The sequence below is a fragment of the Durio zibethinus genome, chromosome 7 (genome assembly GCF_047325235.1).
Source record: "Durio zibethinus cultivar Kanyao isolate XHJ-2024 chromosome 7, ASM4732523v1, whole genome shotgun sequence".
NCBI classification, from domain to species: Eukaryota; Viridiplantae; Streptophyta; class Magnoliopsida; order Malvales; family Malvaceae; genus Durio; species Durio zibethinus.
Window position 1 is genome coordinate 13,830,178 of NC_143168.1, and position 19,148 is coordinate 13,849,325.

General features: G+C 27.6%; 2 protein-coding genes across 2 annotated transcripts; both read right to left on the minus strand.

The window, feature by feature from the left end:
- Window positions 1-3,023: 3,023 nt before the first annotated feature.
- Window positions 3,024-5,356, minus strand: LOC111277674 (uncharacterized). The gene is made up of 3 exons (XM_022864072.2): window positions 4,975-5,356; window positions 4,006-4,228; window positions 3,024-3,554 (listed from the first exon to the last, which is right to left on the minus strand). Exons 1-3 carry the CDS (start codon window positions 5,260-5,262, stop codon window positions 3,121-3,123), a joined length of 945 nt encoding a protein of 314 aa, XP_022719807.2. The 5' UTR covers window positions 5,263-5,356; the 3' UTR covers window positions 3,024-3,120.
- Window positions 5,357-9,552: 4,196 nt separating this feature from the next.
- Window positions 9,553-11,588, minus strand: LOC111276781 (Pentatricopeptide repeat (PPR) superfamily protein). Its single transcript, XM_022862605.2, has 2 exons — window positions 11,369-11,588; window positions 9,553-11,187 (listed from the first exon to the last, which is right to left on the minus strand). Exon 2 carries the CDS (start codon window positions 11,153-11,155, stop codon window positions 10,124-10,126), a length of 1,032 nt encoding a protein of 343 aa, XP_022718340.2. The 5' UTR covers window positions 11,156-11,187; window positions 11,369-11,588; the 3' UTR covers window positions 9,553-10,123.
- Between the last annotated feature and the right edge of the window lie 7,560 nt (window positions 11,589-19,148).

Below are 19,148 nucleotides of genomic sequence, written 5' to 3' on the forward strand. Positions count from 1 at the left end.
TTTCTCCTAATTAGGTACACGGATAAATCTATATTTTACATATTCAAATCATCTCAAATGATTTTTTTTTATCTTTTTTTGAATTTGAATTACCTCTAATTTTCTTCAAATCTTTTTATTTCTAATTTTACCTCTTTTAATCTTATTATATATTCATCTAAGCATCCTCATCTTAGTTAAGTTTATTTTCTCATTTTTTTTTACGACCTAACACTCACTCTCATATAACAATGTAGATATTACAATTGTTTTGTACAAACTTTATTTTTAACTCTAAAACATATTGCGATCACATAACACACCCGACGTATTTCATCATCTAACTTATTCTATTTAAATTATACTATTTTTATCTCAGCGTCACTTTGAATAATTGATTCCAAATATTGAAAATGATTACTCTTTGATACTATCTCATCACCCAACTTAATTACACTAGCACTCGCTTTCCTATTAATACTAAACTTATGTTTTATATATGCAATTTTAGATCTACTCAATTTAAAGTTTGAAAATTTCGACATATATCTCTATAATTCTAATTTCGCATTAAGATCATCATTAGTTTCAGAAGCTAAGACTAATCATTGACAAATAACATACACCATGACACCCTATCTTAAATATATCTAATGAGTTTGTTATAACTAATACAAAAAAAAAAAAAAAAACTTAATGCTGCATCTTGATGCAATCTTAAGGTAATGGGAAAGTTATCAGTTAAGCTCTCAATATATTCTCACATTCGTTACAACTTTTATATTGTAATTTATACAAATTTAATTCTCATATTACTTTGATTTAATAATTTTAATCTAATTATTAATTCTGTCAATTTTTTGTCATTAAAAATATTAAAGTGGTCATTGACTCGATGACGTGAGCATTGATTTTGTTGACATGACATTGGTTTTGTACTCACACATTGACTTGCTGATATAGTAACTTGAATAGATGACAATCATTAAATTATACAAATTATTTTTGCACTCACAAATTTTGAAATTTAGTTTCTATACTTGCACAAAATTTGAAATTTAATCTCTTTAATATAAAAATATTTTAAAGTTTTTAGAAATGTTTTATCTTTTAAAAATATTAAATTTATGTTTTAATATTTTAATTTTTTTAATTTCATTTTTTGAAAGTTTTGTATTTTAAATTTTTTTAGTATTTAGAAATGTAGAAATTTTCTAAAAATTTTCAATATTTTTTATTTTTTTTAGAAATTTTCTACTTTTTAAAAAATATTAAATTTATTTTTTCAATATTTTAACTTTTTTAAAAATCATTTTTCAAATTTTTTATATCTTCAAATTTCAACATTTTCTTTAACCAAAATATTTAATTTTTTCAACTTTTTAGATTTTTATAAAATTTTCTATATTTTTAAATTTTTAAATCTTTTTTAGAAAATTTTTGTATTTTTTAGTATTTAAATGAAAATAAATAAATAAATAAACTATAAAGACATGGGTCTTTAAAATTTGTTTTGTTTGATGGAAAAGCATAAAAATTTGAGTAATATAAAATTACTAGAACATGAAGAATTTCTGATTTTGATTTATTTTTCACTTGAATAAGATAAAAAAAAAAAACATGTAAAAATTTTTAAAATTATAAATTCATGTTTTAAACATAAATTATTATAAAAATATTCTGAAAACATAAAAATTATGAATTATGAAAAATTGTATAAAAATTCTAAAAAATTAAAAATAATAAAATTAAATATTTTGTTTGAATAAAAATGTTCAACTTTGAAAAAATATAAAAACTTTCAAAAAATGAAATTAAAAAAATAAAATATTGAAAAAAATAAATTTAATATTTTTAGAAAAACTAAAAAATTTATGAAAAATTTAAAATATTTTTATATTAGAGTGAATAAATTTTAAATTTTATACGAGTACAAGAATTAAATTTCAAATTTCATGTAAATATATAAACCAATACCACAGCAAAATCAATGACCATGTAATTAAATCAACAGTCAAGTCAGTATTTTAATTATAAAAACTTGATGAAATTTGTGATTGAATTATAATCATCAAATTAAAATAATATGATAATTAAATTTATATGAATTATAATACAATAATTAAATTTTAAATTTTCACAAAATAACTTTTGTCGTAATTTGACATCGATGATTCGGCTTATGATTTTATGTTGAATGAAAAACTTGTAGTACGTGAGCGTTTAAATTAATCAAATTGGAGGGATTTGACGTATCACCAAATCTTTGAAAAATCAGGGTTTGGCATTTGAACAAAAGGTGCTTGTCTCTAGCATCAAGGATTTTTGTGACAACAAGTTCTTGAATTTATGAAGCTTTTTCAAGTAAGATCAGAAGGGAGATCATTTGAGAGATTTGGACACAATTTTATTAACCTGTAGAAGACTTTGGATTGGCGCTTGCAGCCAGTAATAATATCCAATTCTCACAAGCAGCTTCACAGCTCACCTTGGATGAGTATTCTCTTGGCCCTGAAAAAATTCAGCTGGGCCGTTCACATTTTACATGTACAAGGGCACAACATTTTGACGATCCATCCCACTTTATATATTTAATAAGCAATGCAGATAGCATTTTTGCAAAATTTCACCATGAATCAAACTGCTCTGCCAATACGCTGCAAGCTCTCTTACCGCTAGATAACTATCATAACAATTGATTCTCAACTGTCCCTTAAGATACAAAATTGCCCCCCTTGCCACCCCCCCCCCCCCAAAAGAGGCGCTCTGCGCTGGGGTCTTTGCCTATTATATCACCAAAAGCTCCATAACAATAAATTATCATACAATGCAGGCTCCAAGGCAGTGCCAAGACTCCCACCATACTCTCAAATGGAGCCTCAATAACTGATGCAGATATCATTTTTTGCAAAATTTTGATGTGAATCAAACTGCTGTACGTTTAACACTCTACTTACGGCAATACACTCTGCTAGCCATTACTAGTATATGACCCTAAATCGATACGTAATTGTCTCTCAAGTAAGGTGTCAAATGGGTAGTGCTGTGCCACAACAACAATTATAATATGTGGTATCAAAATCACAAAAATACTTAGCTCACCCTTACCAGTAGCCTCCATATCAACAAGGAAAACTAGTGTTAAATTTTCATTTGGAAATGATTCCAGCCAGCGCTAGAGACTAGCACAGCAGCAGGTATTAAGGAGTTTAAGCACGATTGATGCACTTGCCTTGACGAGACAGAAGAAAACTTGTTGGAGGGTTCATCAATAGAGCGTCGCTCAGCAGAATTAGACCATTTCATCTGCATGAAGCCCCTCTTTCTCCATGGACCCATATGGAGTTTCTTCTCCTCCATTGACCTTTTGGCTGCATCACACATGACACCAACGATGGCATTCAGGTAATCAGCTTTGCCCACATAACACTCTGGTAATTGCTCAACTAGTTTGCTGTGCTCATCACATGCTTTTGCAATCTCAAATTGTTCTCGGAATTCCAATTCAATTACAAATGGGATTTGCTTCTTTCCCCCTTGTGTGCTTGCAATCACTTCAATGTATTCATGTGTTCCTGAAAGTAATAAATAAACAAGAAAATTAGAAGAATTACTTAGAAGGGGTTAATGTCTTGGTACCATATCTAAACTATAGTAAAATATTCAATTTAATATTTGAACTTCAAAAACCTATAATTTGGTACATAAACTATTAATTTTTTAATTAATGTGATATCTACCTCTAACGTACTTAATTTCAAATGGTGATACATGTTCGACAAACAAGCTGTACCATATTAGTTAATAGATTTATAAAAATATAAAACCACATTGAATATTTCACTATAATTCAAAATCTGTTCAAGACATTAATCCTTACTTAGAAATATACTATATATAAAAAGGGGGCAATCAACAATGTCATCCAAATTGAAATAAATTAATCTATATATTTACTTGAGATTTTTTTCTTGAAAATGAAAAGAGCAAGATGCATGCAAAATAGAGAAAAGGAAAAGAAAAGACCTCCAGGATACTTTTTGGTGTCTTTCCATTTTGAAATACAGAGAGCGGCATTAACTCCTCTGTCACAAAGTAGAGTGATTACTCTCTCGCGCAAGCAGTTGGGGCAACCATCAATGCTTGGCTTTATGCAGCTGCAAAACTCTGTCTCTTTCGCTACCTCAATTATTCTACAAATTTCGTGTCGTAGCTTGGAACCTATCAAGATATAACGCTCCAGGATTTCCTGATACATTTAGCCCAGGGGGAAACCAAATTATAGGCTATTTAGCTAAACCAAATTTCAACAATTTGATTCTGAAAATTTTCATGCTGATTTCTATTTACACATCCATGTTTCTTTCATACAAGTGAAAATCAATTCCCGGGATCATCCATCTATGAAAATGGAGAACAAAAGGACTGTGGTTTATTTATTATTACATAAGTGTGTACCACAAGACAGGCTTATATATGCAATGCCTTGCAACCAAACATTTGGTTTAATTACACACATTCATTTGGAAAACAAAGCACACACCCCACAAATATGATTCAGCTTCTCTCTATTTATACTTATTTTTTTTTTACTGACTAAAAAGTTGAAAAGAAACCATAATAATTTACAATTCGGTGATAAAATTTTTTTTTTTTAAATCATGTTTTTAATGGAAGTGAAGCATTATAGATATTTTCTTGTTCCTATATATGGCAGCTAGCACGTGGACAAAAACCCCTTATAAAACCATATGATTTATGACATTTCAATGAAAGGTGATCCCTTGTCTGCTATTTCAGATTTTTCATATGGAGTAAAAAAAATTACTTGAAACAAAGTTTGCAAAAATATCGGGAGATGTTTATGTATGAACCAAAAAAAAACCAAAATCATAGAAAAGAAGATTAAAATTCCGTTGTTTCTATGATAAAACTTTGTGTTGAAGAAGACAATATGAATGAAAATGAATGGTAGAAGAGAAGTAAAATATATACCTGAAGCAAGGCCTGTTGGGATTCCCAGTAAAGGGTATGTTGAAAAGGGTGATTAGATTTATTACCATCTGATCCATAGCCATCAGTTGCATTAAGACAAGAATCGGATTCAGCAAAATCATTGTCCAGAAACTCTGAAACTTTCTCTTCAAGACTGTAATTATTATTAAACCCATGCTGCTGCTGCTGCTGCTGCTGCTGCTGCTGCTGATGACGATGATGATGATGATGATAATGATGGCCATGGCAGTTCTGTGCAAGAGCCTCCTCTTCAATAAGCTTACCCATATCTCCTTTCACAGATGTAAATAAGAAAAAAAAAGATTAAACTTTAAAGAAACCAAGAAGAAAGAAGAAGAAAAATTGCCGCAAAAATCGAGAATGAGCAGGGCATATATATGTACACCCACCTAGTGCCACGTCAGCTTCATAAGATACGCTTTTTTTTCTTATTTGCTTTCAGACAATTTTTTTAGAAACCCAAAATTACTCAATTCTAGATTTTAATTTTATATGTTTAGTTATATTCTTCTTTTTAGACCTACATATATACTCTCTCTCTATCTCAGCCATTTTCCTTATTTTGTTTTCTTTTGAGATATTCCAAAATGTAATCCTGTTTTCATTTTCAAACACTAATTTTTTATATATTATAAATTTATTTTTCTTATTTTTATCTTTTTGCATTTAACAATTTATGGGACATCAATTTTATAAAAATTTTTATATACAACATTATTTGCAAGCTATTTTTATAATAAAAATAAATTAAAATGAATTCAAAATTTAATTCATATACATGTAACTCATACGATAATATTTAATAAATTTAAAATTTAAATCTAAATATTTATAATATTTTTTTTATCTCAAACTTTGATCTTTCTTTTATAAAACCAAAAAGTTAAAATTAAATGAATATAATATAATATATGAAATACACACAAATATTCACTAAAAAATACATAAAAATAAAATTTTGAACTAATTGTTTTTAGGGCCGTTGCTAATTTAAATGGATTAATTATGATCATTATATATATAGTTTCTATATATTTTTCCTGTATATATTCTGAGTTTTTTTGCTAATATCTTTAATGATATGCCTAATTATTAGATATATAAATACTTCCCAAAGAATATGATTAGAGATTTGACTTTTGAATGAAATTGATGTAAAATGATTAAAAGTATTTGAAGAGACATCAAGGGTCTGATTTTAAATCAGGTCTCCCCTCTTCCTTATTTATATTAAAACTTTAACCTCCTAATATAAAAAAAAAATACAAATTAAATATGTTAGTGAGCCACTTCAGGCTATTGGTTTTTCAAAACCCTTTCTCAAGGTCTAGTATGGCTCAACTCATATAACTGGAGAGAGATAAAAATTTTTTAAAATACAAATTAAAAATATTAATATTTTAAGTGCATTTTCAAAATTAAAATTAATTAAAAATATTTTTTATTAATTAAATAATAATTCGGATCATACCAAATTTGATTTTAATAAATTTTGTCTAAAGCTTGAGCTATCCAAATTTGATTCTAGTAAACTTGATTCAAAACTCGAGTTATTTATCGAATAGATAATCTAACCTTTGAATGAATTTTATACATTCCATAAAATTTTTTTCAAAAATTCATTGATCTTTTTATTTAACAAGAATATTTTCATTTTGATTGAAAATTTTGCATAAACTTATTAGGGAAAGATTTGTGTCTCTTAGAAACGTGATTCTCCAATAAAATACATTAATGTTTAGCGATCATAATCAATTGAAGGCCAAAAATATTATAATTAGGGTTTAATCAATTATCTTGCTATGTCAGTATGCCATTTAATTAAATATATTCTGTATTACAACATCCTTAGCTTAATAAGGTGAATTGAGGAAAAAGGTGAGAATATCTTATTATAAAAATTGTTTTATATATCAACACTAAAATTTTTAAATTCCCCAAACACACTTAAGATTGTATGTATATATATAATAATTATTAAATAGACCAGTGTCAATTACATATATCCGTTTATAAAATTTTAAAAAAATAATAAATAACAACTCTATAGTTGATTATATGATAAAAATTTAGTGAACTTCAAATTTTACTAAAAATTTTAACTTATGATTTAACCCAAAGATTTATTCATATTTTTTGGAATATAAATTCCTATAAGATTGAAACTTTAGCACATATAATTTTTTTTACTTGATTTCCAAAGCTTTGGTTTCCTTTGCGTTAAAAGATTTACTAAAATTTTGCAATGCAAAAGTAAAAGAAAATGACAAAACAAAATGAAAAAGGAGAAAATAAATAAAATAATTGCTACTTAAGACCTTTGTCCTCTCTCTTATATTTATTTATTTATTTAAAAATATCTCTCCCTCCTACCTACCAAAACCAAAAGAGAGAAGAAAAGATGTGAAAAAAGTTGGGACGGAAAGTTGGAGCACGTCTTTCATGCATCTTTACTTTATTGTGTCACATGTTTATTTGTTAGATGGGGCTTGAATGAAGTCATTTTCAGGTTGCATGGTGCCCTATTGGATTATTATTTTAGGATTAGTGCAAGCTGTGATTATCTGCCGGTGAGCATGAAAGCAATGCTTGAGCTGTGTGTTTCATGTCCTCCACTTGTAGTTTGTCCTCTCCTTTCAACCACAAATATACGAGAATCAAACAACAAAACTTTAACATCTATTTTCTTGGGTGTTTTTATTACTTTTACATATATATATATATATATATATATATATATATATACACAAAACCCTACATTAAGGGGAGGGAAAAAACCGAAATTCAAACCTTAACCTTGATATCTTCATTAAAATTATCTTAACCATTAAACCAAGCAGTTAAAGACATATATATATATATATATATTGATTAATATATAATTTGACTTTTATATTATATCACTTTTTATAATTTGATATTTATAAAAATATTCATAATTTAATATTCTGTCATATTATTTGTATCAAACATTATTAATAATATGCCAATGTAATAAGCAATTAACAAATAAAATCATGACATGTGACCTTATTTTTTTATTGTTAAAAATTTAAGATAGAAAGATTGTTTAAACTCTTATATTGCCTAAAACAGATGATTACAGATCGTGTATTCGAAGTAATCTTCACAAACAATCATAGATAAGACTTGAACTTAAAGCTTTTACATCGATAAGAACAAGCCTTAATCAATTGTTGGTAACATGTGACATTTTTTTTCATTTATCAATATCTACCAAATCATTTTACCTAACTCTATTAGTTAAACGAAGTTCAAGTTTGAGCCAACCAACCCAAACTGGAGAGGCGCATTCAGGAGCATTTGCAAAAACCCAACCCAAACCTTTGGGCTCAAAACTAAATTGTAAAGCCAACAAATAAATCTGGGGAACCAAGGCACAAATTGAGGTCAGATCAATTTGGTCTCAACTACAAACATATAGAATACTTGTTCCAGTGAACCTGCCAAGATCAAGTGGCTTACCCACGTTTCCTTAGCAAACTAATATGCAATCCATCTGGAATAGCTTTCTTCCCAAAATGTAAAACGCTTGCCCCAGTTAAATTAACAAGTGCAACAGACATGAACAAACACCAAAATGCATAACTGAAATTGTTGGAACAAAAACATATACAAGCAAATAATAAATGAAGCAAAACGTCTCAAAAATATGGGTAAATTTGGGCATTTGAGACCTTTTTTGTAAGCAGGAGATAAATTACTTTTCTCCATCTAGATCCCAGCTTTAGCAGAAAGTTGCCAATGATGATAGAGAATGCTGGTTTCACTATTTTTCTTGTGCGAGCCTTATGGATGTCTCAGGGTTATGGTCTGGAGAGAACAGATGTACAAAAATATGATACAAAAAAAGAATATGAGAAATTGCTGGTCTAACATGACCAAAAGTACAAGAGTTTGGATGACCGGACATTGCACTTAGGGATTTACCAATCCAGTTCTCAATTCATTGACCATACCAATTTACAAAACTTATCTTTCAAGCTGACCAACAATAATTTGCAGACACATGACCAATGATGAGTTCAGATCTACCTATTCCAGTTTTCTAATCAAGTCAACAAGTTGAGATAAACTACCACTGAGAAACAAAACTTGTCTGACTGCAAGTAACAACAAAGGCAGCAGATATCAACATAAGTTGGCCATTGCACAAAGCAAATAACACAAAGAACCAGCAATCAGCTGTCTATTTCTGTAAAGCTTAACAAAAAGCAAAAGTAAAAAAATGAACTTTAGATCCCACAAATCTTATTTTTATTATTAAGTACTCTTATTTTTGAAGAGGGTGTCAAAATGGGAGCAAAATGCAATGGAACTAAGTGATCAAAATCCTCCGCGGTGAAATCAAATCATTAAAAAGCAAACAATGAATTTCCTAAGGTGGGGTATTAAACACATAAAGGCCCAGACCAGACACAAATTCAAAATGATTCACCATGCAATTTGCACAAAAATTTTCCCCTGGTGGAAGATGAGTAATAGATAATTACCAATCATGTTAGGAGACTGTGAATGGCTTGCAATAAAGGGAAATGAAGATAAAAGGATATTGTATTTGTAGTGCTATCTCAATCTTTGTTAAACATAGCAAGAGATTCTGATTCAAGCAGCAACTCATAAAACAAGTATAAGAAAAATGTGCAGAGCATGGCCTCTCTTCTGCTGTCAACAACAAAGACAGACCAACTCGATGAGCAAGATTTTTGAGCAACCTTCAGGATGATCTCTAAGCACCATTCCTGCACACACTCTGCCTTCATTGCCTATAGAAGTGAAGTCCACATTGCCCTTGAGATATTTTGATGAAGGGAATGACCAACCAGCCAGTCCTTGCTTAATAGATTGATTCCTTGTTGGATTTTAACAGCCCTTCACCTACTCTGGTTGTTGAATATCCATAGCCAAGCTCAATACAGATTAACCAAATTATATGAGTTGAAATAACATGCCAATGGATATTTGAGATAGCGCAGTTTGTTTATCATAGGACAATATCCAAGGGTTTTTCTTCCCTCAGTTTTTTGAATGCATATTACTATCCTGGCATATGCTGATTTTCTTCATAAGATGACTTATACAGACCACTCCATCGAAGCTAAAGCAACTAGGATCCCAGTTCTACAAGTCTTTCCCTTACTGAATGGGCAAGTTTCAATTCATTGACATTAACTAAACCCTCAACAACCTTTTGCCTGACCCTAATATAGGGTATAAAGCCCCTCTCGGTCATTGCTATAACTACCTTTCCTGCCAAAATATACTCACAACATTCCAAGCATCCTTCAACCACTAACTCATAGCTTTCAAAGCCAACAGGGTTACCTTTCCTCTCCAAGAATTCAATCATCTCAACAGCTTTCCAGATCTCTCTATTTGCCAACAAAGTTGCCACAAGCTTCATCACTGTTCCCTGCCTTGGAGTCAATCTAGCTTTCTGCACCATTTGCTTCACTAACTCCACTGCATCAACTGTCCTTCTAAATGTGCACATTGCAGCTATTAAACCCGAATAACTCTCCAGATCAGGAGGGCAGCCTGCTCCACTCATACCCTTCAAGACTTTAACAGCCTCCTCTAATAGATCAACAGCACAAAGAGATGATATAATGTAATTGCACGTTACAGAATCAGGACAATATCCAATTTCTTGCATCTCCATAAGGCTATCAGAAACAGACTGAGACTGGCCATGGCAGCTGAGCCATGCAGAAGAAAGAAGTAGTTTCACTTGGGGAGCAGGGACGCAGCCAGAACGAAGACAGCATTGGAGGATGGCAAAAGAAAGAGGGAGAGGGTGGGGACTCTGAAGAGTGTAGAAAAGAAGAAGGTCATAGGCAATGTAGGAACGTGACCGAGGTCTAATGCATTTAAAAGACTGTAAAATTTCATCAACGATTTGGGTTCTAAGCTTCAAAGAAAAGGTGGAAAGAAATGAGAAAGGATTTGGAACACGCCCCGTTTTTCCTACAGCAATGAGAATGTCAGGAAGTTGTGTATACGTTTTGGCTTCAACAGCAGCTTTGACAGTTTCATCAACAGAGTGAAATGAAGAGATTGAGTGAACTATGGAAGGGTGGCAAAAGCGTGGGTAAAGATTAAAGAGAGATCTGCAAAGCTTTGTTGGTACAGTGGCCATTTCCAGGTTCACAAACTATCAGAATGAGAAACCTGAAGGAATTAATCATGCAAAATCGAACAGGAAATACAGGATGCCATCATTTGAAAGGGAATTCAAGCTTTTTTGGTTCAAATCTAATATGTGTTGTAATTAAGAATCTAGCAGTATTAATTTAGTTCAATATTTATAGGATACAACCAAAATTAAGAGAGATAAAAGGGAATCAGAAACCTGTTTGATGGAGTCGGCGATGCCATCACTAGAAGAGAGAGGGGCTCCAATGGAAGCCACGGAGGGAAAGAGAGCGCTAGCTAGCGGGCATGGAAGAGGATTTGGTTGGGTTCACCAGCAGTTAAGTTAAACCAAGAGGGGACCCTTCCGCTGTAAGGTCCGGTGCGACTTTCATGCGATTGGAGTAAAGACAGCCATCAGATCTAGCAAATATATCTAAGCCACCAATTCAAGGTTGAATTATAAAATCTAAACATGAGATCGTCTAGGTAAAATTTTTTTTTCTTTTTTTATTCAAATTTCGTAGGAGTCTTTTAATTTTTAGTACAATTCAAGACAACTTAAAATTTGATAATTCACTTCAAATTTTTTAACTTATTAATATAATTTAAGCAAATTACAAAATTACCCTTAAATCTAAATTTATTTTATATATATATATATATTATTCTTTATTCTATACATCTATTAGATATATAATAATAATAATTATTTATATTTAAACATTATAACTCTTTTAATTTGTTTTAATTATTATAAATGATTTTAAATTTAAAATGAATAAATTTGTCATTATTATGTATACGAATATTGTAATAATTAAAATCGAATTGACAAATATTCAATTGCAATTTTTTTTAACCACATATTTTTTTGTATTATAATTTTCATACTTTTTTTTAATATTTACATGTGAAAAAATACTCATTTTATTATATATATATTTACATATTAGTATACTTGTAATTACAAGTTTTGTTTTTATATATGTTGTATCTAAAAATTTTTATTATTATTAATAGATTTATATATTTTTAAAAAATAATTTTTTATTATTATTATAAAATATTATTTTATGTAAGAATTTAATAATAATATTTTTTAGGAGTAATACGGTCTTTAAATAAGGTTTTTACTAGAATAACTAATAGATGACTAACAAAATTATCTAATTATTTTGTGAAATTAAAAAATTTGAGATGAATTGTTCATTTTTCAAACTAATGGATTTATATTGAATTATGTTCAAAATTTAAGGACTTGAATAGAATATGTCGCTTTTTTATGAAATTTGTGTGAAGCTTTTTAATTAAAAATAATTAAATAAAATTTAAATAGATAGATTTAGACATATTGTTACATAAATTTATTTTATAAGATTTTAAAATATTTAATATTTTTATTTTTAAATAAATATTTTTCTAAAAATATTTACACAGAATTTTCACTATTATGTTTTAGTATGCGTCTTTTCAAAAAAGAGTTTTAGTATGTATCAAATCTTGATTATAAAATGTATTTTTAATAAATTTTTTTAATATATTATTGATTTTTTATTAAATTTTAATTTTCAAAATAAGTTTTTATATGATTCTTTTTAATAAAAAAATTTTACAAGCTTCACCTTAAAAAAAATTTTGATCTAAATCTTGATCCAAGCAGGTAACAATCAAAATTAAATTACTTTCTCTGCTTTCTCCTGCTTAATGTGTCCTTCTCTTGAATTTATTTTTTCTTTAATTTATGCTTTGCACTACATTAGATTTTTTTATTAATTTTTGTTTAAATTCAACAAAATTAAATAAAACTTGATATCCTTATAGTACACAAATAATTTTAGAGGTATCCATTGATTGGTATGAGCCAAGTTTACTAGGCCTGACTTCATTTTTTATTTTGGAGAAAATTAGGCATAATATGTTTAAAATCAAGCTCAAGTTTAGCTTATTCACCCATTTAATTTTTTATTATTAAAATTAGAAATTTTTAATTTGAATATTGTAAATATGTTTTTAAATTAAAATTAAATGAAAACATATTATTTATTGATAAAATAATTTAATGAAGTAGATCAAGACAAACTCAAATTTAAAGTTTTATCTCTTAAGTCTAATTCATGTTGAGCCAAATTGAAAGCCTCAACAATTGTTTAAATCTAAAGTTTTATATCTAAGTCTAATCTAAATCGAGCCAAACTCCATAGTTTCAATGGATGTTCAATATTTGAACATCTCTATCATATCAATTCTTTTGTAACATGGTTAGGAGTATTTGTCTAAGTTTGGCTTAAACTTAATTCCTTTTTTAAGTATTTTTAAAAGTGCAATTATTATAAAGTATAAGTCAATAAACTTGATCATTAGATATAAAGTCATTATCAATTTTTTTTATTTAAGCGTAATTAATCACCTAACTAAATATATTCTTTTTTAAAGAAATATTAAATTTAACTCAAGTTCCTTAAAAGAATATATTCTAATCTAAAAAACTAGGCTTAGTTGAGAGTACAGTTATAGTAGGAAAAGTTATAATATCCCTACAATAACCATTAAAGAATGATGCTAGCTAATTTTCATGTTATCTATTACGCCTTAAAAAAACTCTAAAAATCTCAAAATAATTCATGTATTGAAATTATACTTAAATTACTCCAATATTTTTGTAAAAATTTAAAAAAATTCTCCCATCTCAAAAGTATTCAAGAAAATAATTATTTCTCTTAAAAATGCTCTGTTGTCGAATTCAAAAACTTTTACAAAACTTGAAGTTTTATTGAAATCTTTTATGTTGGAAAGTCTCTTTAAATTGCTCCAATATTTTGACAAAAATTTAAGAACATTTCTTCACCTAAAAATTTACATAGAAATTGCAATTGCAACTTTCTAGTAATTTCATCCTTAGAAGTTTCAAAACTTAATTCTATTTTTATATAAAATTTCAAAAAGTTTGATCTTAAAGAAAAAAAATTGATATTTCAACTTTTTTTTCTAAATTTCCAAAACATTTTCATTTTAAGAGAAATTGATATTTTGATTTTTTCTTCAAGTTTTTCAAATAATTTTATTTTAAAGAGATATTGATATTTCAACTCTTTCTTTGAATTCCCAAAACGACTCATTTTAAGAAAAAATTAATATTTAATTTTTTTTTTATTTTTCAAAATAATTTTCATTTTAAGAAGAGATTATATTTCAACACTTTCCTTAATTTTCTAAAACAATTTCTTTTTAAAGAAAATTTGATATTTTAATTTTTTTTTATTTTAATATAAATTTATTTTAAGAAAATATTGATATTTCAACTCTCTTCTTAATTTTACAAAACATTTTATTTCAAGGAAAGATTGATATTCAATGCTTTCTTTAATTTTCAAAACATTTTCAAGTAAAGATTAAGATTTCAACTTTTTCTTTAATTTTCAAAAAAAATAATTTTTATTTTTAATTTTCTTAATCCGAATGGATTTTAACATAAAAAAATAAATAAAAATAAAAGTAAAAATAATTTACCAAAATTTTTAGCTTAGTCAATAAATTGGTTAATGGTAAACAACTAGTCAATAGATTAAAGGCTTGGTTCAGCTCAAGTGATCTGGTCCAGTTTAAGTCAAACCGGTTTAGTAGTTGGAGATAGATCATGAATTCATGTGTTTCAGGTTACCTAATAGGTCGGTGCACAGGTCTTTTGTTACTAATCCCCCCAAACAACGTCATCATAGGCTTCTTTAAATACCAAAAAAAAAAAAAAATTGCTTTTCTTTTCCTTCATTTCTCTGTAGGCTGAAATCTCTTTACCTCTCTCTTAACTCTAGTTTGTGGTGCTGGAAACTTCAATCTTTGGTTGGAAAAGTTGCTTAAAAATTCTTCTGTCGTCGAAAAACTTGTTCTAAACTGAAAATTTCCAAATATTTTTCCTTTTTTTAATCAAATTCCTAACTCCTTCTTTTATTCTAATTCTAACTAAACACCAAACCTTTCACAAAGAATCCCTAAAAGCTCACCTTAAGCAAAACTTTCTCCATTGTTTAAAAATCTAATCCTAACTTTCTTTTAGTCTCACCTATGTATTTCCTACCCCTTGAAGATTGTAAAAAAAAAAAAAAAAACCAACAACAATGACTTCCAATGTAATTTCATTAATTCTTTCTCTTAATTTTCTTTATCCATTGCCTGTCCAATTTCTAAAGTTTATATAAAGGTTGGTATAAGTAGAGATTAGGTTTAAAATCAACCTAGGGGTTAAAATCAACATAAAGTTTTAAATTTAAACAAAAAAAAATCATATCTTATTAATCCCAAATTTGAAAAGGGAATTTCAATAAGAGAAAAGGCTTGATTCAAATTCTCAAATTTCAAAATCACTTTCATCCTATCACATTTCTTTTTTTTTAAGTTCCAATTTTTTCCTTTTTAATCTTATCTTATTCATATTTTAAACAAAATGAATAAATAATAAAATAAAAAAAAGATGAAAATGGAAATGGAAAGTAGTAGACAAATAAAATAGGAATTAGGCTTTAAACTAAATACAATTAGGAAATTATCATACACCATGATCCAGCATTTGTTCAAACAAAAATGTAATTCCATTCTCAGATAGGTTTGATTATAAAGCAAATGAGAATCTAAATCCAAAAAAACAAAAATAAAAATAATTAGAAATTAAAAATTAAAAGGCTTTAAACTAAAATGAATGTTTATAGTTATTCCTCTTTTAATAATTTTTATAAAACAAGAATTATGCAAAAACGTATACATTCATTATAACACTTTTTTATCAACTTGAAATCTAAAAATAATTCATCATGAATTGAACCAAAGCCTGAAAATGAAGTGACATAGACTAAGTTTAAGTTTGAGAATAAACAACTCATATTGATCTGAAGCTTGAAAATGTGCCAAAATCTAAAAATAAAACAACTTGGACTAACTTGAAGTATGAAATTAAAACAACTTGGCCAGAGCAAAAGTATGAAAATAAAACAACTCGAATTGAACTGAAGTTTGAAAATGAAACAACCTAGGTCGAGCCAAAATCTGAACATAAAACAACTCGATCTGAGTCAAAGTTTGAAATAAAATGACATGGGTTGAATTGAGATTTAAAAACGAAACAACTTAGCCTAAGCCAAAGTCTAAAAATGATATGACCTAGACTAAGCCAAAGTTTGAAAATGGTACGATATGGACTAAGTCGAAGTTGCAAATAAAATGATTTAGACTAAGACAAAATCTTAAAATAAAATAACTTAGACTAAGCCAATGTTTTAAAAATGGAACGATTTGGATTGAATTGAAGTTGAAAGAATAAGATAACCTCAAATCAAGCCAAGGAAATGAAATATTGCAATTTCATCTTTAAAGATTTCTCAGCTAAAGATCGAAACTTTGAAAAGTGTTCCCTCAAAACAAATTTCTTGGAATGTATGTACCAAATGCTATGAATGCAATACACGTAATGCATATCTAATTATGGTAAAAAGGTTCTCAAGCCCCATTCCCTTCTTATTCTTACTTCCAAACATTTTATTTTCAGCTTTTATGCATATCATAATTGACTAATAAACCAAATTAACCTTTGTTCCACCTCATATTTAGTTTCACAAAAATTCTTTTTCCATCACAAAGATTTCAAGCGTCAAAGGTTTTAGTTATTTCACAAGAATCTTTCATTTTATTATTTATTCATCCATTATCATTTCAATATTATAATAAATGTAATGCAATCACACATTTTCGTTTAACCAGGTGAAAAATGAAAGAAAATGTAGGCAGTGGAATAAAGAAAGGACTAATATAAAAAAGGTAAGCAATGAAATAAAGAAAGTGATGTCTCTTATTGTAGGAACAATTATGAAAAGTAAATGTGTTATATAGATCAACTTAAGTGGGCTATAAGTACCCAAGCAAATAACCAGATAATCATAAGCAAGCAATTTGAATTTTTTCTTAAGAACCCATCCAACTGAAGTTTTTGACTTTTTTGAGCTTATTAAATAAAGCCATGCTCTTCTTTATATCTAAGTCTTTTATTTAGATTTTCAACTTAGATATCCTTTTTTTTACTTAAATCACCTTTTTTGAATTTTTAATGAAAGGTAACTGTTCATGTCAATCCTTATAAGTATTAGTTATCTTCTTTAAAATCATCTTGACATTCTTATTTATAGCATTTACTACTCTATTTGGATGATAGGGTGCAGAGTTGTGATGCCTAATTTTAAATTAAACACATAGCTTATTCGTCATTTGTTATTCAAAATAACACCCTTAATCACTTATAACATAGATTTGTCACTTGCATAAAAATACAGTGACATGTATGGCATATAACAACTCTATTAACTTTTAGGTATTAACTTTTAAGTAATGGTTGGTATCTTTTACATAATCACTATTATAATGTAATCATAGAGGCGATTTTATTATCAATGTAATCTTATCGCTTGTGAATTGAAATTATTTTGTTTGGTTACCAATCATTAACTCTTAAGAATCAAGTATCACTATGTTTGGTATTATTAAAAATCAAACATTATCTTATTTAAAAGTACGAAAATAACTATATGCATTGTAATAGTTACACAAGTTAATGATTTTAATGTTGTTTAAAGATAATAATTTATAAAATATTAGTAATATTTTTTTATTTTATAATAAAATATAATTAAATTATTAAAATAATAAATATTTTTATTAATAGGTAAACTAATTTTTATAATATAGAATATATAAAAAAATTTGAACTAAAAGATAAAACTAATCTATTAAATTCATAATAAAAGAAAAAAATTATATTATATATAAAAATATTTAAAAAAATAAAAAATGCACAAATTTTATTTGAATTTGTTATAGCGGATATTAGTTTGAAAATATAAAATTGTATAATATAAAATAACTACAATTAATTTTGAGAAAAAATAAATTTTTAATTCACATATTAAATGGGTAATATTGATTATTCTTAATTTTGTACGTCATTTTAGCTCAATAATAAAATTTTTTTACCTTTTTGGATAAAAATTAGATCACTCTCTAAAGTAGTAATCTAATCACTATTGGCGATTCAAGATGACCACCATGTTGGATCACTAAATGGTTATCAAATACAGTAATCTAATCAATATATACAAATTATTATAGTTTTTGAATTATCACTCCATACCAAACACTACCTTAAGGATTGAGAGACTAAACAATTTTAAATGTTGTAAATTTTGTTGTCGACCAATTTAGATAAAGTTAAGGTGATACAATTTTAATATTTAACAAAGATTTACTTAATTTTTATGACAATGATACTCTAATTGTTTTTATTATTTAATATTATTTGATATGATTCATACACTTGCTCTCTAGCCACATTATTAGGGGTTAAGAATTTGGAAGAAATGTAATTTTGTTTACTTTCAAAACTTGAGGATTGGTGAAAGAGTTGCTGTTAGCGTCAAATTCATTGGTTATAATTGTTAAATGTTAAAGTTATATATATATATATATATTGCATTTTATTTAATGATATAAATGAATTGGCATTTCCAATCTATTTATCTATTACATAATATTAAAGTTATCCTCTAACATCTATTATAAAACAAATAAGCAATGTAAATAAATCAATGAAAGGGTAATTTAGGGAAAGAAGTTACTCTAGAAGTTTATCCAAAAGCTTAAAGGGAGAAGCTTCCTTTCCTCTCTCAATTTTTACTCTTGAATTTATCAATATCTAAACTGAAAACATCGACTTCAAACCTTAAAATATCCCTCCTCTGTTGCAGCAAACACAATCCTTTAGAGAAATTAAATGCTTAGAGAAATATCAAGTCTTGATTTCCCAACTAAATTCCCTTATGAGTTCAACTCATTTGACTATTCTTTGCACTCAATTCCCCTATTAAATCCACTGTTTGGTCTACTAAGACTAAAAGCAATGACAAGGATGAGTTTCTAACTAGGTTGATGCCTTGGAGGCTACATGCAAAGTGGATTCTAGAGGT

Coding starts and splice junctions, on each gene's coding strand:
- LOC111276781 (XM_022862605.2), bottom strand. CDS start 11,155: ATGGCCACTGTACCAACAAAGCTTTGCAGATCTCTCTTTAATCTTTAC.
- LOC111277674 (XM_022864072.2), bottom strand. CDS start 5,262: ATGGGTAAGCTTATTGAAGAGGAGGCTCTTGCACAGAACTGCCATGGC. Junction 4,229..4,974: donor CCCAACAGGCCTTGCTTCAG/GTATATATTTTA, acceptor TAAATGTATCAG/GAAATCCTGGAGCGTTATAT. Junction 3,555..4,005: donor CACCAAAAAGTATCCTGGAG/GTCTTTTCTTTT, acceptor TATTACTTTCAG/GAACACATGAATACATTGAA.